We start from the raw sequence: 19,742 nt of genomic DNA, 5'->3' as shown, positions 1-19,742 counted from the left end.
AAACAATAGAACAATAATTGATTTCAATACAGAGTACATTTAAGCCCTCTTCCCATTTTTGGTCATTTGTGGGGCTTGAACTCAGGGCCTGGAAACTATCCTTTAGCTCAAGAATAGTGCTCTACCACTTTGAGACATAACACCACTGCCAGTTTTCTGGTGGTTAACTGGAATAAGAATCTCACAGACTTTCCTGACTGGGCTGGCTTGAACCTCGATCCTCAGATGACAGCTGAATAACTACGATTATAGGCATAAGCCACTGGCACCCTGCTAAAGCCCTTCTTACATTAATCCAGTCTTGAATGCTGTACAAAGTCCCCCCCCCCCCCCACAAGCACACAACTGTATTAGAATATCTGCTGAGTTCTTAAGAACAAAATGCATCAGGACTCATTTCCATCTGTGACTATTCAGAAATGGAATCTAAGGTTCAGAGAAAGGTCTAATTTATTGGTACCAGATTTCTCAAGGGAGGGCACTGATGCTGTAAATGGAGATAATCCTGCAGTGTTCTAGCTGGAGGGTGACTAAGCACAACTTTTTATCGAGGAATGAAAGAAATCCAGAAAGGTGAAATGTTTGTCCCAATTGGTAAAGCTACTTGTTCAGACATCGTTTTCAGTAAGGTAAGAAATACCTTGTGGAATGCAAAGCAACTAAGTGCGGAGGGAATGGTAAAGTTCTCCTAAGGACATCTGAGATTTTAATCCTTATCATAAACTGATGGACCGCATATCATATACACGTGTGTGTGTGTGTGTGTGTGTGTGTGTGTGTGTGTGTGTGTGTGTGTGTGTGTGTGTGTGTGTGTGTGTGTGTGTGTGTGTGTGTGTGTATGCCAACAAAATCTGACAAATGCTGTCTATTTACTTTGGTGAACTCTGGGTATATATCCATTGGTCTTCCCTGTCTATAAGCCCGAAGTATTTCTTTGTTACCTTGTAAGTTCATTTCTTCAAACAAAATTTCCTAAAAGGCCATTCTGCAAGACGAGTCTGTGTCCTACACACTTACTACTTTTCTTCATCTGTGTTCTATATATATTGGAGTTCCAGCCAACAATGTGGAACTGGGTTTTAGCACTGCTCTGGGTAGTTAACACTTTGAAAAGGAGGAACTTATGTGTTTACATGATCAATTAGATTAAATGTGGGTTGGTATGGGATTTGGATAGCTTTCCCCTTCCCCCACACACACTCTTTCTTCCACTGGACACATGGACCTCACAAAGAAAGGAGAATGCACTAGAGCAGCTTGCTTCATTGTATTCACACACAAAAATATTATTGATTTGTTGCCAAGGAGGAGAAATAATGGATACAAACTGGTCTACATGGATTTGGGGTGGATTTTTTTTTTCTTTATTTCTCCAAGGAATCGTGGGGTATCATCTGTGGAGGTTTTAAAATTCATCTGTGAAAACTAATCAATGAGAAATAGCTTTAGCAGTGGGTCAACTACAGAGGGGGCGGAAAGAGTCCTTTTCAAAACCTAAAAAAAGAAAAGCACAGTTTTACAGATTTTACATCTGATTTAACATCTTAAAAAAAATGATAATACCCCACTTTGTATAGCTGGACAGCGCTCCATTTTAGTAGACTTTCGTGGTCTTTATAACCATTTATGAATCACTTCATGAATTCCTGGCTGACTCATATGGGTGACTATAGTATCTACTTAAGACCTCCCTTCTGCTTCACAAAAGAGACACTTGGACTCAGTTCAATCCAGATTTGTCCCCAAATGAATCACAGCACGTTACTGGGGGAACTGCAAATTGAATTCGGCTTCTGGGACAATCAAGACCAGCTTTCAGTAACGAAGAAACGGCCGCTGGGAAGTGTGGGTAATTGCAAAACTGTCCATCTGGACAGGACCAAAGCTGGCGAAGAGCTCTATTCTATGTGTGTCTGAGGACGTGGTCTCTAAACAAAGAGCCGAATCCCTCCTTTGGAAAGGTTTCAGGCCCCTGTCTGCTTGTGAAAGGCTGGGCCAATACTAACTGCAAATAATGCAGCAAGTTAAATAAGACCAAGATTCAAAAATGATCACTTCTTCGGGTGATGGCGGGTAACACTTATAATCTTAGCTCCTCAGGAAGCTGAGATATGTGGATCGCAGTTCAAAGCCAGCGTGAGCAGGAAAGTCCATGGGACTCTTATGGCCAACTAACCACCAGAAAACTGGAAGTGGAGCCGTGGCTCAAAGTGGTAGAGTGCCAGCTTTGAGCAAAAGAGCTCAAGGGAAGACCCAGGCCCTGAGTTCAAGCTGTACGAAGGAAGGAAGGAAGGAAAGAAGGAAAGAAGGAAGGAAAGAAGGAAGGAAGAAAGGAAGGGAGGGAGGGAGGGAGGAAGGAGGGGAGGGAAGAAGGGAGGGAAAGAAAGGAAAGAAAAGGAAGGAGAGAGAAAGAAAGAGAGAAGGAAGGAAAGAAGGAGGAAGGAAGGAAGGAAGGAAGGAAGGAAGGAAGGAAGGAAGGAAGGAAGGAAGGAAGGAAGGAAGGAAGGAAGAGAAAGAAAAGAAAGATAATTTAAAAAGAAAAAAGAAAAGGGCTGGGAAGATGACTCAGTTTTAGAGTGCTTGCCTTGCATGCATGAGGCCCTAGGTTCGATTCCTCAGTACCACATAAGCAAAAAAGAAAAGAAAAGAAAAGAAAAAAGCTGGAAGTGGCACTGTGGCTCAAGTGGTAGAGCGCTAGCCTTGAGCTGAAGAGCTGAGGGACAGTGTCCTTGCCCAGAGTTCAGGACCCATGACCAGACCCAAAAAAGAAAAAAAAGAAAAAAAGAAAAGATTACCTAAGCCGAGTATGAGAAAATGAGAACTATAAAAGAAGTTACAGCTGAAATGACCACAAGATACACATACATATATGTATATCTATCTATCTATCTATCTATCTATCTATCTATCTATCTATCTATCTATCTATCTATCTATCTATCTATCTATCTATCTATATGTTTATATGGAGAGAGGGAGAGAGAGGGAGGGAGAGAAGGGGGGGCAGGGGAAGAGACATATTGCAATTCTAGGAATAGAAAAAGTGATCTAGACTGGGTATATGCAGTAGGTTGTAAGTCAAGAAAACAAAACAAACAAGGTATCAATACCCAAGACAAAGAAGTGTATTATTTATTTTCCAAGTAAATGCTAAAATAATGCCCAGAGAATTGCCATGGAAATGAAAAGGAGATAAGGAGAACATCTAGAGTATGTCAGAGAGAGGAACACTTTGGGATCAAGAGCTGATGTTTTCTGGGGTTTATTTTGACTATAGAATTGGTTGTGACTCAGTCACTGGTTTCAGAATCTGATGTGATGTAGGGGAAAAAGAAAAAAAAGCGGATTTTGTTAGGTCTTCTTTTCAAAAACCCATTAATCAAAACAAAGTTCATCCACAGTAGTCATGGACATTTGATGTAAGAAAAATAAAATCTGCTATTGTAAAAGAAAGTTTCTGTAATAATATCACCCCCTTGGGCTACGGCAAGCAGCTAAACAAAGGGATTAACTCATAGTCCTGCAGCAAAGGGAAGAATATTTCTCTTGTTCAGCATGGTGTCAGATACAATGTTCAATCTGTTTTGCAACAGAACGCATTAGATGAAAGGAAAACATTCACAAGAGAGTGGCATTAGGATGCCACATGAAAATTGAGGGGAAAAGGGTGTTAGTTTTGGCCAAACATGAGTAAGGGAGGCACAGGTGTATATATATATATATATACACATACATATACATATATACATACATACATATACATATATATATATATACACATATATATGGACTACCCCACACTCATTTCCTGGTTTCAAATGCAAACATGAGTTTCCTGAAGATACCAAAAGATCTTTAAGAACTAAGTTCAAATCGTTACTCCTGCCAACTGAGCCAGGTGCTTTTGAGCACCTGGAAAATTCAAAAGTCAGTGTAATCCATGAATTTTACAAGAATCACTGCTAGTCAGTAACGGCACATGCTGTTTAGATGTGCTTTTTATTTCATCTTCATGATGTCAGGTTACTATTGGATACAAAGGAATATTCTGCACATGCTATTGAAGATAACACTCAACGTTTGACTACAGAAAAAAAAACTAGAAGAAACGGCACATATTTAAAAATCTTCATCCAGTAATAGGCAGAGGTAAGTATTCAAGTAATGTTAATCATTGCTCCTGAAAAGCCACACTGTTGAACACACTAGTAGTTGAGTGAACTTGGCTTCCAATTTGGTCCCATTTGTAAGCCCAGATAGAGGAGTTCATTCTTAGTTGTTGCAAATGAAGAATTTTCCTTTTGGTTTCTGCTCCTCTTAATGGTGTCCACTAATAATTAAATAGTGTTTCAGCTGCAAAAAGGTATAGTCTCCTAGCAGCTAAGTTTCTATCATGTTCCTGCTTCATAGGCAAGGGGAGGAGCATGTTGATTTGTAACAACACATCTTTACAACATGAAGTAGAATCTTTCCTTCAAGAAGCCTGTTCTGTGTCAGAGGGAAGGCAATATGGAGTTTGTGATGCCTGGACTCAGGTTAGCATGGGTGTTAGGGCTTTAGTCTTAGCAAGTCTGACTTTATAGGACTTGCTGAAGAATCATTCTAACAAGTCTGAATAACACCATAAACCTCCTACTGCTTCTTCACATTAATTCACCAAAGGAGAGGTTGCAAGAGAACACATTCCATTTACCCCAAGTATCCTTCTAACTGTCATGACTCACTTTCCCAATAGAAAATCCAGGAGGATTAAAAAATAAACATGTTGAATTTAACATGAGGTGGACTGGTTTGAAATGGGGGGAGAGATGAGAAAGATGGTTGATTTGGCTTTCAGAAGCCAAGTTATTTGGCCCTTAAAAAACAGTTCTCCTGGGCTGGGAAGGTGGCTCAGTGGTAGAGCGCTTGCCTTGCATGCATGAGGCCCTGGGTTCGATTCCTCAGCACCACATAAGCAGAAAAAGCTGGAAGTGGTGCTGTGACTCAAGTGGTAGAGCACTAGCCTTGAGCTGAAGAGTTGAGGGACAGCGCCCAGGCCCAGAGTTCAGGCCCCCAACCGGACCCCCCCCCCAAAAAAAAACAAAACAGTTCTCCTTACAGACATCCCAATAGTTGGTTTGTGATATGTGTGTATGTATAATTAAGCTAAAATGAAGAAACAATGCCTTTTAAAATAAGAAAAATACATGGAAAATAATCTGATGTGAAAAACAAAGCCCTAGAACCACAACTCAAGCTGTTTGTTAATCGAGGTGCATATGGAGACTATAGCAACGCTACCCGCCATTCCCAGGAAGTAACTAGAAGAAGTGCACGAAGATGGAAAAACTGCAGTCAAATGCCCAGGGTTGACATTTCTAGAAGTTGTAAGGGAACTATAATAGCATTCTCCCCTTCACCCCTGCCATGAATTCCATAAAACTGCCTACATACTCTTAGGAGCCTTGAGACATGGGGGCTGGGAATACCTTACATGGTTTCTATTCCCAGGAAGCTGCCAATGTGGCAGAATGATAAAAAGAAATCCATAGGGGAAAAATAGTGTGATCTAAGAGTTGATAAGATGCACAAAAACATCAAAGTTAGCAACAGAGTAAAGCTGGCTAAGGGAAGTTTTATGCAGATTGGTCAGAAAAGCCTGTCTGAAAAAGTAACATTTGAGTAGACACATGAAATGAAGCTTTAAATCCTGACACCTTCTAGTGAAAGTGGTCATGGGGCTTGAACTCAGGGTCTGGGTACTGTCCCTAAAAGCTTTTGTGCTCAAGGTTAATGCTCTATTACTTTGAGCCCGTAGCTCCACTTGTAATTTTCTGGTGGTTAATTGGAAATAAAGAGTCTCACAGACTTTCCTGCCCACTGGTTTCGATCCTTAGTCTTCAGATATCAGTCTCCAGATGGGTGAGGATTACGAAAGTGAGCCACCAGCACGCAGCTGCTTTTCAGGTTTTTAAGATGAGCGAAGTGTAAAGGCCCTGAAGTAAAATGAGTCATTGTTTTAGGCAAGTATAGCTGCAGGAGATGAGAAAAACTCGCCACAGTAGGTGAATTTGGGTGAGGCCATGCCATAGAGGTTTATTACAACACGAACAGGAGCCTGGATTCTATTCCAGGGATGACTGACAAAGAACGTGAGCAGCAAAGAGATGAAGTGATTTCTATTTTAAAATGCACTTCTTGTGTTACATAGGAAAGGTTCTGGGCGTGCTGATGAGGTAGGGTGGAAAATGGTAGATGGGCAAGATCAGATGTGGAGAGACAAGTCAGAAAGTTATTCTATGTGAGATGAACTAAGGCATAGGGATGACACTGATTTGACTTACATCTCTTCCACAGACCCACAGACTCATGAAATGGGAATGCATTTGGGGAGAGGAAGAATCAAAGTTGGTATTTAGGCTCTTTCAGGTTTTTAATGCTAAGTCAGAGACAGATAGGTAGAGTTAATTTTAAATCTTCCTCCATTTTCAAGAAACATGCTACATGCTAAATATTATGGTCACAAAAGGTTTGCAGACTACAAGGATGTCGAGAGGCAAGTTAAAAAAGCCTGGCATTGGTAGCTCACGCCTATGATCCAACTACTCAAGAGGCTGAGATCATGATTCAAAGCCAGCCCAGGCAGGAAAGGCTACGAAACACTTCTCCAATAAACCATCAGAAAACCAGAAGTGGTGCTATGGCTCAAGCAGTAGAGCATTCACCTTGAGCTGAAGAGCTGAGGGACAGTGCCCAGGCCCAGAGTTCAAGCCCCACAATGAAAAAAAAAAGAATGCAAGTTTAGCAATGTTTTCTGTTTGTGGTTATTTGTTTATCCATTCATTCATTTGTTCCTTCACACCAAAGAAGCCATTCATGAAGACTGGCTTGGGTGTATCTAGAGGTAAATCAGGGAGTGTGTTAAGGAAGTTATTAGTAAAGTGACTATCATCTTTGTAAGAAGAACTTTATTCCAAAGGCCAATGACCCAAGCTCTACTTGCCAATGCAGGATGAATGAAGCATGCTGTTAGGTTATCTATATTTAATACTTAAGAAGTTTTAAAAAAATAAGTAAGCCATTCTGCCTTGGAATAATACCTCAAGAAGAACCTGGAACTTTCCCACATATTTAAGGTAAACAAAGTAGGTAAAGGCCACTAACCTCCTCTAAACTAATACCCAAAGTCTTAAAAGCTAGACTATGGGAATTCTCTGCCTCTGCAATCTTCCCAATATTGACTAAAAACACTTTCTAAAATATCTTCAGCAGCTCTCAAGTAAGATGAGAGAGAGGGGGAGAGAAGGAGAGAGAAGAGAGAAGGATGAAACAGAGACAGTTACAGGATACCTAAGTATGAAAGAGAGGATTAGAGTTTGGATCCTATCTCTTTCAATCCCAAATGCTGCTAGGAAGAAACTGGTTCTTTTGTATAAAGGGACAACGACTTCTCTCATATAACAGATACAGGTGAGGCTGAGCAAGTGTTGATATCAGTACTCTCAATTTCCAGATGTCTGTCACTCTGTCTCTAACATGGAGGGACCTCTATAAAAAGTTTGGTTACTCAAGGACTCTCCAAAGCCCTGATAAGTCAAGGCTATTCAAGATCCACGTTCAACATTACAAGGGACAAAACTCTTTTCAAATTGTATAATGAAGGAAAGGAACAAAACCCCACAGTGCTGCTTTCCAGCCTAGGAGCTGCAAATGAGAGTCTTTTCTTGACTGAACCATTTCTTGATTGTTTACCATTTTTCTGGCAGGGACAGAATGTGTTCATAACTTATTGTGGCTGGACAACAGTCACATTTGGTATGTACGTCACCTTCATCGTGGTGCTTTTATTAACCAAATGTGAAGTCTCCCCAAGATAAATCTTAAACTCCTTCATGTGGCCAATGAGGGACCATACTGCTTTTTCCTCGCTCATCTCTTTCCTCTCAGTTTTTTGTTTGTTTTTTGCACAGCCTTGTTGCTGACGCTGCGACACATATAGATTGTCACCTTTCAAGAAGACGTTTCTTTCTCTATTCCTTCTTCCCCAGATTTGGGGTATCATACTCTTTCTGCATGTTTCTGCAATTCCCTCAGAACGCTCTGAGTTATCTTTGCCTGTTGTTTTGAGAGTGCATGCTCTGAGAGGGTGGGGATCCAGGGAGTTCTGTTTGCCATTGTGCCCTCAGCATCTGACCTACGATCAAGTGCCACAAATTCTAGCCAAGTGAAAGACTATGAACAAAGGAAGGTCTAAGGCTGGGACGAACTTTGATAATAAGTTTTCGTAGTTTATAGGATTCTTATGATTACTGCACATATTCTAGATAATTAGGAAAGAATGATTACACGTTGCATATATAAGCTTGTGAGAAACGTCCCTGGTTGCTCAGGAAGTCCTTGAGAGGAAAAGAACAGCAAAGCATCAGGCCTAAGTTTGTTGTTGTTGTTGTGTTAGTTCTAGGACTTGAACTCTGGGCCTGACAGATATTCCTGAGCTCCTTTTGCTCATGGCTAGCACTCTACCACTTGAGCTACAGCTCTACTTCCCACCTTTTTGTTAATTTATTGGAGATCAGAATCTCATGGTCTTTTCTGCCTGGGCGTGGCCTTGACCTGTGACCTCAGCCTCCTGAATAAGCTGGGATTGATAGTAAGTTTGACTTCTGGTTTCCTAGGTATTCTTTTCATTGGTCTTTGCCCCTTGCTAAACCTTTCTCACACCTTCCCTTGCATAACTTAGAACAAAGCACCCTGGGAATAAAAGACTGCTGTTCTTCAGAAGTAAAGAATCCAGTTAAGAAGCTAACATTCAGTACCTACTAAATCCATAAAACTGATCCTAAGAACCAAAGGACTCAGCAGAGGGAATTGCCCAGGTAGTCTTCTTGGTTTGAGAACTAAGCTAAGCTCCAAAGGCTGAGTGTGTTTGGTCAAGGGGAGGGAAAGAAAGGAAGGCTTTAAATAGAAATAAAGTCTGAATTAAGGAGCACAAAAAAGCAAACTAAGTCAGAAGTAAAAAGTACTGTGTCAGAATAACTTTATGAACTTGTAAAGCCATTTATCAAAAAGAGCTGCTGTCTTGATTGAACCTTGACCTTTAGCATCTAGGAAGAGAGCACTATGTTTTCAATGATTAGAAAGCAGTACCTATAAAAGTTAGCCTTAGTTAGAAAGACCACAAAAGCCTGGAATGTTAGTAATTCCCTATCTGACATAATATAGTATGAGTGACAAAATAGTAAGGCTTCCAAATGCATGACATTTAAGAAACTGGAATTCCTATTATGTTTCCCAAACCAATTATCCCTTATACTTTTTGCCAGTGAATCCTGTACCAAACTATACATTCCCACCACATTCCTTCTTTCCTTCCACATCTGTGGCTCAGAAGTGGTACTCCTACAGAATGCTTGGTAAGTCCCTTCACAATCCCTCTTGTTCCATGTCACCTGCATTTTAGATCATACAATGTTTGTGGCCTTCAGGAAAGGATGACAGCTGATATTCTCTTATATAAGATGCTTGTCACAAACTCAGGTGGCTTATTAATGCAACTGCAAAGATTCTTAATTTCAAAAAGGAACTCCATCAATAGTTTGGTTTTCCCTGGACTAACAGATATCCAATGTTCCAGGAAATGAACATTTCCTAAGACACCAAGTTCCACTCCTAAACATAACTACTGGCTGGTTTGACATGACACGAGTAAAACCCCACTTCCCTTGCTCTGTTTAAATCAACATGAGTTGATGTGGCATGGTCATGCTAAAGTCACTAAATTCATCTGTTACTTGGATAATATTTCAAAATAAAAGTGGACCTGATCACATTGAAAGAACTTGTATTTATTTTTCAATTTTATGACAGTCAGGGTCAAAGAACCTGATGCTCCAGGAGTAGGTGTTGGCGGACTTTTCCTGACTTCTGACAGTGACTCAGCCCATTTTATTAATAAGCTAAAGCTAAGTAAATGATGAATCAACACCTTCAAAGCAGGAAAAGATGCCAGGGTCCCATTTTTTAAAAAAAGTAATAATAAAAATCATAGGGGGTGATAAACCTATTTCCGTTAAGTAAACTGCTGGAGTTTTTACTGGGGGATTTCCTAGGCAAACAGAGGCAAAGATGTATAAACCCAAAGTGGAAAGCAAGCACATTTCCCCTGCATGTTTTTAATCCCAGTCACTAACGCAAACACAGTGAATAAAGCAGGACTGTTTCACGTCACTTTCCTCTCCAACCCTGATCGGAAGAGATAACCTACCATGTTCACACTTGCCCAGTCCAGCTGTGCTTGCACAGCATTAGAGCATACTTCCTGTGGGAAGTACACGGTAGTGATGCATGATGTAAAAACCTGAAAGTACAAGTGTCTACTTCATCCTCCCCTCACTACATGAAGTGCTGTCACCTCCCCTTCATCTATTATTATTGACCTAACAACATCCTCAACTTCAGACCCAGAATCCCTCAGACAGTGCCTTGTCTTTTTTGTAAGTACCCATCTGAGTCTGCTTCCTGCCATGTATTACACATTATATCTGCTTTGATTCATTGAATTCTAACTCCCCATAAGGTACAAGCTAAGTCTCAAGAAAATGATAAGAGGTACCACATCACCTGTGTAAATTCCTACCCCAAAAATGTTCTGTTTGGGAGAGAGCAGAAAAATCCAAACCATGAAATATTGTGCAAAATATATGTCTGGAGGTCTTCAAAAAAAGTTGATGTCCTGATAGACATCAATAACAAGGATGATGAAGCTGATGATAAAAGCTGAAGAACTTCATTAGTTTCAGGAAACTAAAAAAATTTGAGAGTTAATGCATTGTGGGATCCTTATTAGAGTCCTAAATCGTAAAAAGGAAAGAAAAAAAATAACATTCCACCTATAAAAGGCATTATTTACAAGATGGGAGTTTTGAATATTGGTCGACTTTAAGATAATCTTACTATAGCAATATTAAATATCCCAAGTGTGATTCTTACACTGACACTGAGTCTATATAGGAAAATAGCCTTTTAAAATCTCTTCTGAAGTAATGAGGGGTAAAGGTCATGATATATTCAACTACTTTTTAAATGATTTTGAAATAACAAGCATACAATACATCATCTGTGCTACAGAGAAAAAGAGATGGGGGAGAGAGAGAGGAGCAAAATATTAACAATGACTATGAATGCAGTGTATGTATACAGAGTATTGTTCAACCTATTCTTGAAATTTTAAGGAGTTAAATGTATATCTACATAGATATAAAGACATATACATATATAAAGTCAGTTAGGAAAAAATATAAAAATTATAAAAACATGACATGAATAAAATGTCAAAAAGAAACAAATGCATATATTCTAAGCAACAGTAATAGCTGAAGTGTCCACAGCCAAATAATAGCAACTTGACAGCAGATGCTTGGATGAAAACATCAGATGAATTGGTTTGTCATGGTTCTTATTTTTTTACTCTGATAATGGTTGCGGTGGCTCTTTTTCCTACATTCTTTCAAAGGATGTGGACAAGAAGGAAACACAATGATTGCTTTCTTTTCAAATTCTTGTGAAAGTTGTTATAACTACTGATAAGTGATACGAAGAAGGGGCTGGAGTTCTGATCCTGTCTGAACTCCACTACCTTGTGCCGTCATGATTTCCAGCCAGGTAGATGGAAATGAGATGATTTTTTTTAAAGCAACCCATGCCTAAGTTCACTTTAAACCTAATGGGAAATTATTTGAAATGCTAAAAGGCATAAACTCACCTCAACTTACAAAAATGCATCAGATGGCTGGAAGGATAGATTTCATGTCTCCAGTGTCTGTGAACTTAATAGTTACATTCGCACTTCTGTGCTGACAGATAATGTGAGGAGAGGCTAATGAGTTGTCTACACTTTGCCATGTACATAGTGCTGTTAAAATAAGTCTGATCTGACACATATTTCTAATTGCACATCAGACATACCTGCGTGGATCTTTCATATTAACCTAAAACTCAAGTTCTTCATGTCATTTCTCCTCCCTCTTCTCCTTACCACCTTTTTATGTCTCCTTTCCACACTACTGAATCCTTGTATTTTCTCTTTCTTAGCATGGCATAAATTTCCATCTTGGTGTCTTAAAGGTGAAACTCAGGAATGAATTTTGGCCCCTCTTCTTCATTTCTTACGTATAATAGCAATTTTGTTTCCAAAATACAGCTTGTGAATGAATTCTGTTGTTTTGCCTTACTTCAAGTTATCTTGCTCATAAGGACTCTTGTAACCAGCAGCGTTACCCTTGTTTTCCTATCTCTTCCTCCGATGTCTACCATCTTGTCCCTTGAGTCTCTATAATGTCAGTGTGATTGTATCACACTGAGGAAATGTTCCTTAGAATAAAAGATGTGATCAGATGAGTGCTGATGGCCTATAATTCTAGCTATTCAGGAGGCTGAGATCTAAGGACTGTGGTTCAAAGCCTGTTCAGGAAAGAAAGTCCATGAGACTCTTATCTCCAGTTAAATACCCCAAAAGTCACAAGTGGAGCTAAGAGCCAAGTGGTAGTCCAACCCCTCAGTTCAAGCCTAGGACACACACACACACACACACACACACACACACACACACACACACACACACACACACACACACACACACACACACACACACACACACACACACACACACACACACACACACACAGAAAGTAATTCTACAAGAGAAACAACTTATTTGCTATCTTATTATCATCCCTCCTTTCTATCTTGCTTTGATTTTCCTTTTTTATTTTAAATATATATTTTTATTTTAAAGATACTATACAGAGGGGTTACAGCTATATAAGCAAGGTAATGAGTCCATTTCCTATTGAACATTGTTACCCCCTCCTTTGTTTTTCCCCTACCATCCCTTCCCCTCCCCAAATTAGAAAAATGTATATACAAGGTTCAGGACACCAGACTCAAATACAGTGACAACAGGGGTTATACCATGGGGGAAGAACATACAAAGAAAAAAATTCTTCCTATTGTCTGGGATGCCATTCCTGGAGAAGCCTGAGTCTTCCCTCAATAACTCTTCTGCTCACTAAGAAGATTCCTATTTTTGTTTGTGGTCCATGTAAGTATGCATGATATTGGGAGAAGTACAAGAAGGGCCCCCAAGGACCCCTGGAACCAGTGGCGAACTCAGAAGTAAAAATATTATCATAAAAAGTAACTGTTAAAAAATGTTCCCCTAGGAACCCTTTTATAAGGGAATAACCAATATAAAGTTCTCAGTGAGGACTGAGAAGGTGGCTCAGTGGTAGATTGCTTGCCTTGCATGCATGAGGCCCTGGGTTCAATTCCTCAGCACCACATAAGCAGAAAAAGCCCAAAATGGCGCTGTGGCTCCAGTGGTAGAGCGCTAACCTTGAGCTGAAGAGCTCAGGGACAGGGCCCAGGCTGAGTTCAGGCATCACGACCAACCAAAAAAGAAGAAAAAGAAAAAAAAAGTTCTCAGTGAATAACCCTCTTCTGGCCATTCATATCAAATTGTGTACCTTTTGATGCTTTGCTCCAAAGCTGTTACAAAGTCTTGAATGTATCCCAAAGACCCATGGATTAAAGGCTTAGTTCCCAGCCTCTTGTCAGATATTGGAATCCTAGTCCCTTCTTCTTCTCTCTCTTTCCTAACTGCCATTAGGTAAATAGGCCTTCTTTTCCATGCCCTTCCTCTATAACATCAGACACCATAACAACCCCACAGCAACATGGCCCAGTGACTATAAACTAAAACCTTACAAACCCTGAGCCAAAGTAAACATTGTTTTCCCTCCTAGATTGACTGTCTCAGGAATTCCACCATAGTAGCTGGAAACTGTCTGACCCAAGTTCATACAGCTTCTCTGACACTCGGGCATTGTGTGCTTCCCTTTGGAAAGCATCTCAACTTGTGCATGTATCACTTGAAAATTGAGTCCTAGAAGCAAACTGGGCAAAAAGTGAGCGAGACAGAATATTCATATTCACTTTTCCAGCATCTGACACTTTCAGTTGACTCCTGTCAATACCATTTCATTTGTGTGGAGACACACACACACACACACACACACACACACCACAGATAATGAGAGAGTTGGTCCACGTGCTTTGTGTATGTTACTTTTAAAATGTCACCTCTGGGTACCTCAACCCACCAACAGATTATTAATAAAATTCAGCAACTGTCAGAGCTCTTCTCCGTGGAGGGAGGTTTGGCGACAACACCTATTACGAGAGAGAGACAGATGGCCTTACCTCTCCGCGCCCGAGTCCACAGCTGTGAGTGGAGGTAACTGGGAAGAGGAGGGGTTGTGAGGGCTCCCCTGTACATTATGTCCCGGAGAAGGGTGACTGACAGGGTGTGGGGGTGGCACGGGCCCAGCAGCTGTTCCACTTCGGCTTGAATGATTGCTGGAGAAAATGGGAGCTGAAATCAAGGGAGAAGAAAAATGAGACTTGAGCCCCAAAGGAAGCTTACATTTTTAAATACCCAAGGCTGACAGCCAGCATATTTCAGAAGCTTGGTTTTGTGTGTGTGTGTGTGTGTGTGTTTTCTCCCTTGGGGTGAATTTCAGGAAAAAGTGCTCCCCGCTTTTGTTCCTGTGGTACACTCAGTTCCTCCTGGCTCCTGTGTCTGGGCTGCCATCTCAGGAGTTTTCACACTCGGTGCACTCCAGGATGACATTCACAAGTCTTATCTCTGAAGCTGTGTGCCCTGCCTGTCCCGATACTCTATGATTAGTCAATCCTGTGCTGTGTGCATGTATGCAGAGGTGCAGTGTTTGCATGGACTGGTCATGGAGGACTAGAATCAGGTGAGAGAAAAACTAGGAAGGGCACAGAACAGGTCTTCCTGTCTCTTCTAACAAGAGACAGCAAAGGCCCTGGGGTTGATTGAGGTCAGGCTGTGTATTGCCATGTCAATACCATGACCCACAGCTACCCCAAGCCTGGCTCCAGTGAGGATGAGACCCCCACATCCTTTTCAAGAAGAGTCTAACTGACCCAGGCATTTTCCTGATGGTAAGATGGACAGACTTGCCTTCGTTAAAAAGAAGTCCTCACCTAAGACCACCGAGTAAAAGCAGGGCAGCCAGCTTCCTGTGGGCACCATACTCTGCCCCCCTATTGACACAGACAGGGAGTCCAGAGCCACCGTGTCATGAGGGCCACCATGCCTGTGAGAGCCCAATGTGACCCCACACTTGTAAGGTGCTCATTTTGGTGGGCTAATTGGTCCGATGTCAGGGAAGAACCTGGGGTTTGTCACTATCTGAGTTTCTCAGAGAGAGCCTCAGGGTCCGAGACCCACTCCGCAGATATCTCATTAGGCTGCAGTCACACCACATCATTTTATGTGGACTCTTTAACTTCCTTCTCTGAAAATAAAGCCCCGCTCAGCTCTGTAGCCATCTCTGTTCCTTTTGAACTTACTCTACTCACATCAGAGAAGAAATGAATTTTTTTTTAAATAAAAGAAATCAGGTTCGGTATTAAGAAAGAGAAGTCATGTCATCAAAAAGAGTTGAGGGTTTAAAAGTTCAGAGAGTGGTAATTTTAGACCAATAACCACCTTTCTACACTCTCTCCAGAGGAGAATTGAGACCCCAAATGACCTAGCCCCCTAAAAACTTGATCCAATGGAAGTACTGAAAGGAACATCTGAAGAGGCAGAATTACCATCTTCCCGCTCAAACAACTACTTACAGGGGTGTGATCTGACTTGAAGGGTTTATTTCTGGCAAATCAGCATTGTTTCAGGTTAACGCCTGTCCTCAGATCCACCACAGCCTTCCACGTCCTAAAGTCATCGTGAGGTGAGGAAGTGCTTACCTGCTTGGAAAGCTAATATAGACCTGCTGTTGTGTTCATCAGCCTCGATAATAGTTGTGTTTTTGCAAACTCACTGGAGTCACCTTATAAATCACAACCCTCATTTATGCTCTGCTAGCTCAGGGAACCACAATTCTGCTTGTATGCCAAATAATAATTTTACTCAGGGGAGAAAGCTGTTTGGATTGACAGTGGCAATAGTTTCAATATTGGTGTTTGTCAGCATGGTGCTTGGTGATTTTTATATACAATTCCAAAAACTAATGGAATAATAAGAGGTCACAGAGACACTGTGAAAACATAGCTTTTTTTTCCCCCCAGCTTTAGTGTAGTAACACTTGCTCCCTTATTTATTTTGTTGAAGTTGCTGAATGCACCCATCACGAATTCTCCCCTGGAGGGGGCTTTGTATGTATGTATTTGTGTTTCTCACAAGGGAAGCATTGCCCTGGCCATTTACAACTCAGTGGGCAACAGGGGTGTACACATGCCATGTTCCATTCTAGGGCTTAACGGAATATAGAGAGGCTCCTAGAGATCAAGAGGAGCTAATTTAGTGGCGGTTGGTATGACGTACAATGCAATTGGCTGGAAGGTTTGGTATTTTCAGTCACTAAGAGTTATGGGTCAGCATCTCCCCTCCTTCCCACTTACTATATATGCAGGACTAACCTTCCATTTTGCATCTATTCATCTTCTGTCTATCCATACATCCATCTATTATCCAACCATTGCTTTTCTTGATGCAGTATTTGCTAAGTACTTCATGCCAGCCCCTTGTACCATCTGTAGGTCCCTGTCTTTGAAGAGGTTGCAGTAATGGGGAAAAAAATCTGTATAGCTCAATGGTGGCAAGGATCTATACACATGAATTCACCAAACTATCAAGATTTACTAGTGTAGAATATTGAACCATGTTCAAAGCACTTTAATACACCTCCATAAGTTACTATAATTAAACGCCAGACAAACAAGGCATCTGGCCACACCTCAAGTGCATTATCACAATTTATACTACTTCATTTTTTCTCATACAGTCAGTTCCTCTTATCTACACTTATTTAAATACTTTCCCTCTTGTGTCCTTCTAGTTACTTTTAAATATTTATTTATTTTTATTTTTTACTTTCTTGGTTGTGGGGCTTGAGCTAGGGGCCTGGGCACTATCTTTGAGCTCTTTGGCTCAAGGCTAGAACTTTATCACTTAAAGCCACAGCACCACTTCCAGTTTTCTGGTTGTTAATTGGAGATAAGAGCCTCAGAGACTTTCTTGCTTGGACTTGCTTTGAACCTTGATCTTCGGATGAGAGCCTCCTGAGAAGCTAGGATTACAGATGGGAGCCACCAATACCCACCTCTTTTTCTTCTTTTCTCTTCACTGTTTCCCTTAATGCTAGAGATTGAGGCCAGGTCCTAAGTATATTGAGTAAGCACTCACGAAAGAGTTACATCCTTAACCCCTTCTTATTCTTCTCTTAGATGACATTTTCCCCACAAACATGGAGTATTGCTATACACAGACACCTACAAGGACTAGGGCATAGCCATTCTTACAGCCTGATAGAATTCAGACTTGCTTGTTGAGTGAACCAAGCCAAATACAATCTAAATGCCAATGGAATCTATCTTGGGACTAAGTGATTAGAATTGGGACAGAAATGAATGTTTATCTACAAACTCATACCTTCCCTCCTCCCCCACTGCCTTTGGTCAGGGGTTGCCCCCGGAAAGATTCATTCAGACTTCCAAGAGGCACAAGCCCCACAATCTATAAATGTTCCCACAGAGGCCCAATCCAGGACATCAGCAAACCTTAGGACAGAAAGACAGAGGTGTGTGATGAGTAGAGAGGAGGACCTGCCAAGCAGGGGGGTGGGGGATGGGGTGGGCCAGCTGGCTGCTATTGCAATGGCCACAACCTATCAATGGAGTAGCGTGTGTGTGAGGTAGGACACAGAAAGTATCTAGTACATGTTTTCCAACTATGCTTAGGGTCAAATGAACGTCCATATCCCTTTCCTATGCTACCACTACAGCTGATTAATGGCAGTGAATTAGGCCATGGTCCTCTGGTAGGTACCCCATGATTTAAAAAAAAAAAAAGCAAAGAACGGTGGCGGGGCTTCAAGGTTCGATTTAAAGTCTGCTTTTGGAAATTATACTAAGTAATTTCATAAGTAATATGGTAAGAAATCACCTCTGCCCAAAAGAGTCATGTGACCTGCCTCTGTTTTATATAATAAATGGAACAGGAAGGAGAGGAATGTCTTACTCCTGGCAAGATTGCAACCTCTCGTGCAAGTGTCTAGTGCAGTGTCCGTTCAGAGCAGGAGGAGCCCACGTGAGGATTGTTGGCTGTGGAAGTCATCAGTGAGCAAAAACGAGGATTAGAAATTTGAGAGAAGCAGTAAGAGGCTGAAGCATCGATTTCCGATACCCACCGAATGTCTGTCTCACATACGCTTCCAATAAAACGAGCCACCCTCTGGAATCAGTCAGTTCTGGTTTCGGGAGGATTTCGTTGGCCTATATCAAAAACTCCTATTTCTCAGAAATTGGGATTGTGGCAGGGAGAACACCTCTCTGTTCCACACTGTGACTTTTAGGAACATCTGACCTGATCATGTTATAAACCCGGGATGCACTCTTAATTACTGCAGTCTATTATTTCACTCATTTGACACACATTCCAGCGTCTACTCAGTACCAGGCAGGGGCTAATCTCCTTGCTTTGCTTTAAGCTTCAAAAATCTGGTAAATTTCTCTCAGCTCTGCCTGCTACAACACATGCTTAGTGGCAAATATTTGGGTTTTGTCAAGTGATTTTTAACCTCAGGAAACCATAAGGTCATTTTCCTTCCATACTCAAAATGATTTTTTTTTCACCTCAACCCATAGAGCGTACCACATGGCCTATCGATCAAAGTGAAAAGGAAGAGACCAGATTCCCTCCAGAATACAGGGCAATATTAACCCAACTGTTGTGATCAAATCAACCAGTACACACTGGCCACCCCTGGGGACAACCTTCAATGTCAGTGTCACCTCTTGGGTCAGTGCAACGTTCAAAGCTGTATGACAGCTTTTAAGTGATCTTCCAGACGTGGTTTTGATGACTGGCAGCTGGAACAACTGATTAGGCATGGCTGAGGAACATATTGGAAATCCTTATTGCTTTTGTGATTAAGAAATGGTGGGCTCCCTAAGGAAATAAAAGCCTGGTCTTATGACGAATACATGAACCGTAGTAGAGGACCGGGAACTTGTCTCCATGCAGCTTCAGACTCTTTTACTTCGGGGACTGGCTTTATGCCACAGCCTCACACCTTCTCTGTGTTAGAGGCAAATGGATGGGGACTGTAAGCTTTGTCCTGTTTACAAGGCTGCATCTCTCTGGCTCTCAGATACAATCTCATAGGCTAGCAGCATCAGGGCATTTTAAGGGTGGTACCTTAATGAGCTTAGTTAATTAGGGTTAATAGGCATCTCTCTCTCTTCCTCCTCCCTCCACGTCCAAATAACAACCATTAATCTTTATTTCTAAGGAACGTGGACAGGGCCCCTGTGGGGATACTTTAGCTGTACTTCTACCATGCAAATGGAGGAAGGTAAGAAGTAGTGTTCCCAAGTAAAAACTTGGGGCCATCCCCATGGCTACAGAAGGTTACCATAAGCATTGCTTGGTGACTGTTTTCATCACTTTAGAGAGCAGGCATGAAGATTTCCCTGTCTTTCTGAGCTATATTAAAAACAACCAATATGTTTTTCGTTCAAAACTGGGTAGGGCAGCTAGAGCTCTGCTTCTTAAACTTTAATCACCTGATAACTGAAAGGAATCACCTGAGTAAGGTGTATATTCTGACTCAGTAGTTTGGGGTGGGGGGCAGAAAATGTAGAGATATCTCAAGTTCTATCAAATTCTATCA

General features: G+C 41.3%; 1 protein-coding gene across 1 annotated transcript in view; it reads right to left on the bottom strand.

The window, feature by feature from the left end:
• Glis3 (GLIS family zinc finger 3) overlaps nucleotides 1-19,742 on the bottom strand; it is a 452,494-nt gene that overhangs the window by 39,971 nt on the left and 392,781 nt on the right. The window contains exon 8 of the mRNA XM_070035664.1: nucleotides 14,239-14,410. Within this exon, the coding sequence (XP_069891765.1) occupies nucleotides 14,239-14,410 (172 nt within the window). The remainder of the gene's footprint in view (nucleotides 1-14,238; nucleotides 14,411-19,742) is intronic.

Source organism: Dipodomys merriami, unplaced genomic scaffold (genome assembly GCF_024711535.1).
Source record: "Dipodomys merriami isolate MVZ:Mamm:240054 unplaced genomic scaffold, mDipMer1.0.p SCAF_26, whole genome shotgun sequence".
Classification (NCBI taxonomy): domain Eukaryota; kingdom Metazoa; phylum Chordata; class Mammalia; order Rodentia; family Heteromyidae; genus Dipodomys; species Dipodomys merriami.
Note: the sequence above shows the minus strand (reverse complement) of the source record. Positions and strands in the feature narration are given on the sequence as shown.